At 38.0% G+C, this 2690-nt stretch overlaps 1 protein-coding gene across 1 annotated transcript; it reads left to right on the top strand.

The window, feature by feature from the left end:
* The first annotated feature begins 494 nt into the window (after positions 1-494).
* On the top strand, positions 495-1658 carry LOC143388426 (centriolar and ciliogenesis-associated protein HYLS1-like). The gene has a single exon (XM_076842195.1). The coding sequence runs from the start codon at positions 685-687 to the stop codon at positions 1624-1626; it is 942 nt and encodes a 313-aa protein (XP_076698310.1). The 5' UTR covers positions 495-684; the 3' UTR covers positions 1627-1658.
* The last annotated feature ends 1032 nt before the right edge of the window (positions 1659-2690 follow it).

The following is a 2690-nucleotide window of genomic DNA, read 5'->3' as shown; positions in this document are numbered from 1 at the left end:
ATCACTTGTGGTCTGAGGATGTAGCTTAGTGATAGAGCCTTTGCCTTGTATGCACAAAGCCCTGGGTTCAATCTGCAGCACTTAAAAACAAAAATGACCTGCTATTAATAAACTATGTCAGTTACTGATAATTAATATTTTATTTTTTAATTTCAATTCTCTTGTGTTCCTGAGAAGACAGTTGTGACTTAAAAGTTTAAGGTTTAATAGTTTAATTTTAATGTTGGGGAGCAAGTCAAGAAAAGAACGAACAGTACAACTAAAAGAGAATCTGAAAGTATTTATTACAAATTAAGTGAAAGCTTAGTGACAAATGCCTCACTGTCCCTTGGAATAAAACATCAAATAGTAATCATTCCTTAAGTGGCATTAGTTCCTTAAGAAAATGGCACTGGAATGGCTAGGTGGGTGCCTGGGCGGGTAGTACGCCTGCGCGAGACCGGAGCACTAACCGAAATCTGCGGGGCTCATCTGGTAGGGCAGCCCGAGGCGGGGTGACTTTCGGACGTCGGTGAGGCGGGTTTTTGTTGTTTTGTTAACGTGAATAATGCCAATCAAGGTACATTTGAAATAAGGTGGCACAAAATAAGCTAGCCTAATTGAAGAAATATTATCAGTTATTACATTTCACATTGGAAGGACAACCTGGAGACAAGATTCTATTGCTTTCATTAAGCATTCCTCATGGCAGAAAAAAGACAGTCCTACAGTGTAGGGGAAGCAATGGAGGAACTTGTAGGACCAAATGGACAAAAATGGGCAAATATGGATCCAGAAGAACGAATGTTAGCAGCTGCTACCGCATTTACCCATATCTGTGCAGGACAGGGTGAAGGAGATGTCAGGAGAGAAGTCCAATGTAGCCAGTATGATCCCTACAGTAAAGCTTCAGTAACCCCAGGGAAGCGACCTGCATTTCCTGTACAACTGCAGTACTCACAGATAGAAAGTCATGCCACATCAGAAACGGTCTCAGAGGCTTCCCAAAGACTCCGAAAGCCAGTAATGAAGAGAAAGGTGCTTCGTAGAAAGCCAGGAGGAGAAGTATTAGTGACAGATGAGTCAATTATCAGTGAATCCGAATCTGGTGGAGAAACTGATCTGGATCTCTGGGACTTACGACAAAGGTTGATGAATCTGCAGTTCCAGGAAGACAGGGAATCCTCAGTTGATACTTCACAAAATGTTGATCTACCACACGAGTACCAAGGAATTTCACAAGATCAGCTCATTTGTTATCTTCAAAGAGAAGAAATGGGCCCTCCAGCTTATGAACAAGATCTGATTGTTGCCAGCAGACCCAAGTCCTTTATTCTCCCAAGGCTGGACCAGTTAAACCGAAATCGGGGCAAGATAGACCGGGTAGCCCGATATTTTGAGTACAAAAGAGACTGGGACTTAATGCGGTTACCTGGTGAAGATCATAGGAAGGAGTTACGCTGGGGTGTCCGAGAACACATGCTTTCCCAAGCAGAACCCCAATCTAAGCCTCAGCATGTATATGTTCCAAACAATTACCTAGTACCAACTGAGAAGAAAAGATCTGCCCTTCGTTGGGGTGTTCGCTGTGACCTTGCAAATGGTGTCATGCCCAGGAAGCTTCCCTTCCCTCTCTCTCCTTCTTAAGTCTTTTTTCCTTGTTTCTCCTTCCACAGGATTGTTTAGGATAACCTGCTTCTTTGTATCTCCTTTTAAATAGAAAAAGGACTTGAAAAGCCCACAGAACACTGTATAGAATAAGAACTTCACCCATCATTGGTAGAAAAACTAGGTGGGGAGGTATAGCTTTATATCACATAGGTATTAAACATCACTTAACTTTCAAATTACCACTCAAGAGCAGCAATTGCATGAGAATATCAATGCTAGAGAAAGAAAACTTACCTTTTTTTTTGTATTTTGTCAAATTAGTAAGCACCATTTCTGTTCAGTAACCTTTTTACCTTGAGGCAGTGTGGATTGCTGTGTTCTAATGTGTTTTTAAAGTTGGTGGGCATTAAGCTTATTAAAGAATTTTGGAAATTCATGAGCTTGAACCTTATTTTATGAAATATTTCCCAAGTAAGACCCTAGACCTTTCTCACCATCTAAATAAAAGCCAAAAAAAGAAAAAGAAACTTGCCTTTATATTCCTAAAGGATGGGAGACAGGTAATGGCATAGATAACCCCATTATTAAATTCTAGTAAATACAGGTACTTTTAAATAGATGCCCTAAAACAGTATTATTATGACACAGTATCCTAACCCAAGTTTTCAGGAATTATTTCAATGAGATATTGTTCTGAAATACCATGCTTTTTATTTTAATATTTATAATTTTTTAATTTTCTTTGGAATTATGCCTGTCATTTGAAGACTCTCAATAGAATTTCAAAGTACACCTGGAATCAGATTTAAATATCAAAGTGAATCTGGACTGTTCAGATCAAATAAAAATTGTACTCATCTTAAAAAAAAAAAAAAAAGAAAATGGCACTGGATAGGCTGAAAGGACTTTTAAGTAAGTAAAATAAGTGACAGACTAGGAATAAAAAGCAAAAAAAAGAGTAGGATGCTAAGATTTCACTTAATGGTAACAATAAATAAATTTCAGAAAAGCTAAGAACAGATGTACAATTTAAGTTTCCATAAGAACACATTTAATTAATATCACAAGATGTAACTTTAAATACATTTATGATAAATATC

The sequence above is a fragment of the Callospermophilus lateralis genome, unplaced genomic scaffold, assembly GCF_048772815.1.
Source record: "Callospermophilus lateralis isolate mCalLat2 unplaced genomic scaffold, mCalLat2.hap1 Scaffold_193, whole genome shotgun sequence".
NCBI lineage: Eukaryota > Metazoa > Chordata > Mammalia > Rodentia > Sciuridae > Callospermophilus > Callospermophilus lateralis.
Note: the sequence above shows the minus strand (reverse complement) of the source record. Positions and strands in the feature narration are given on the sequence as shown.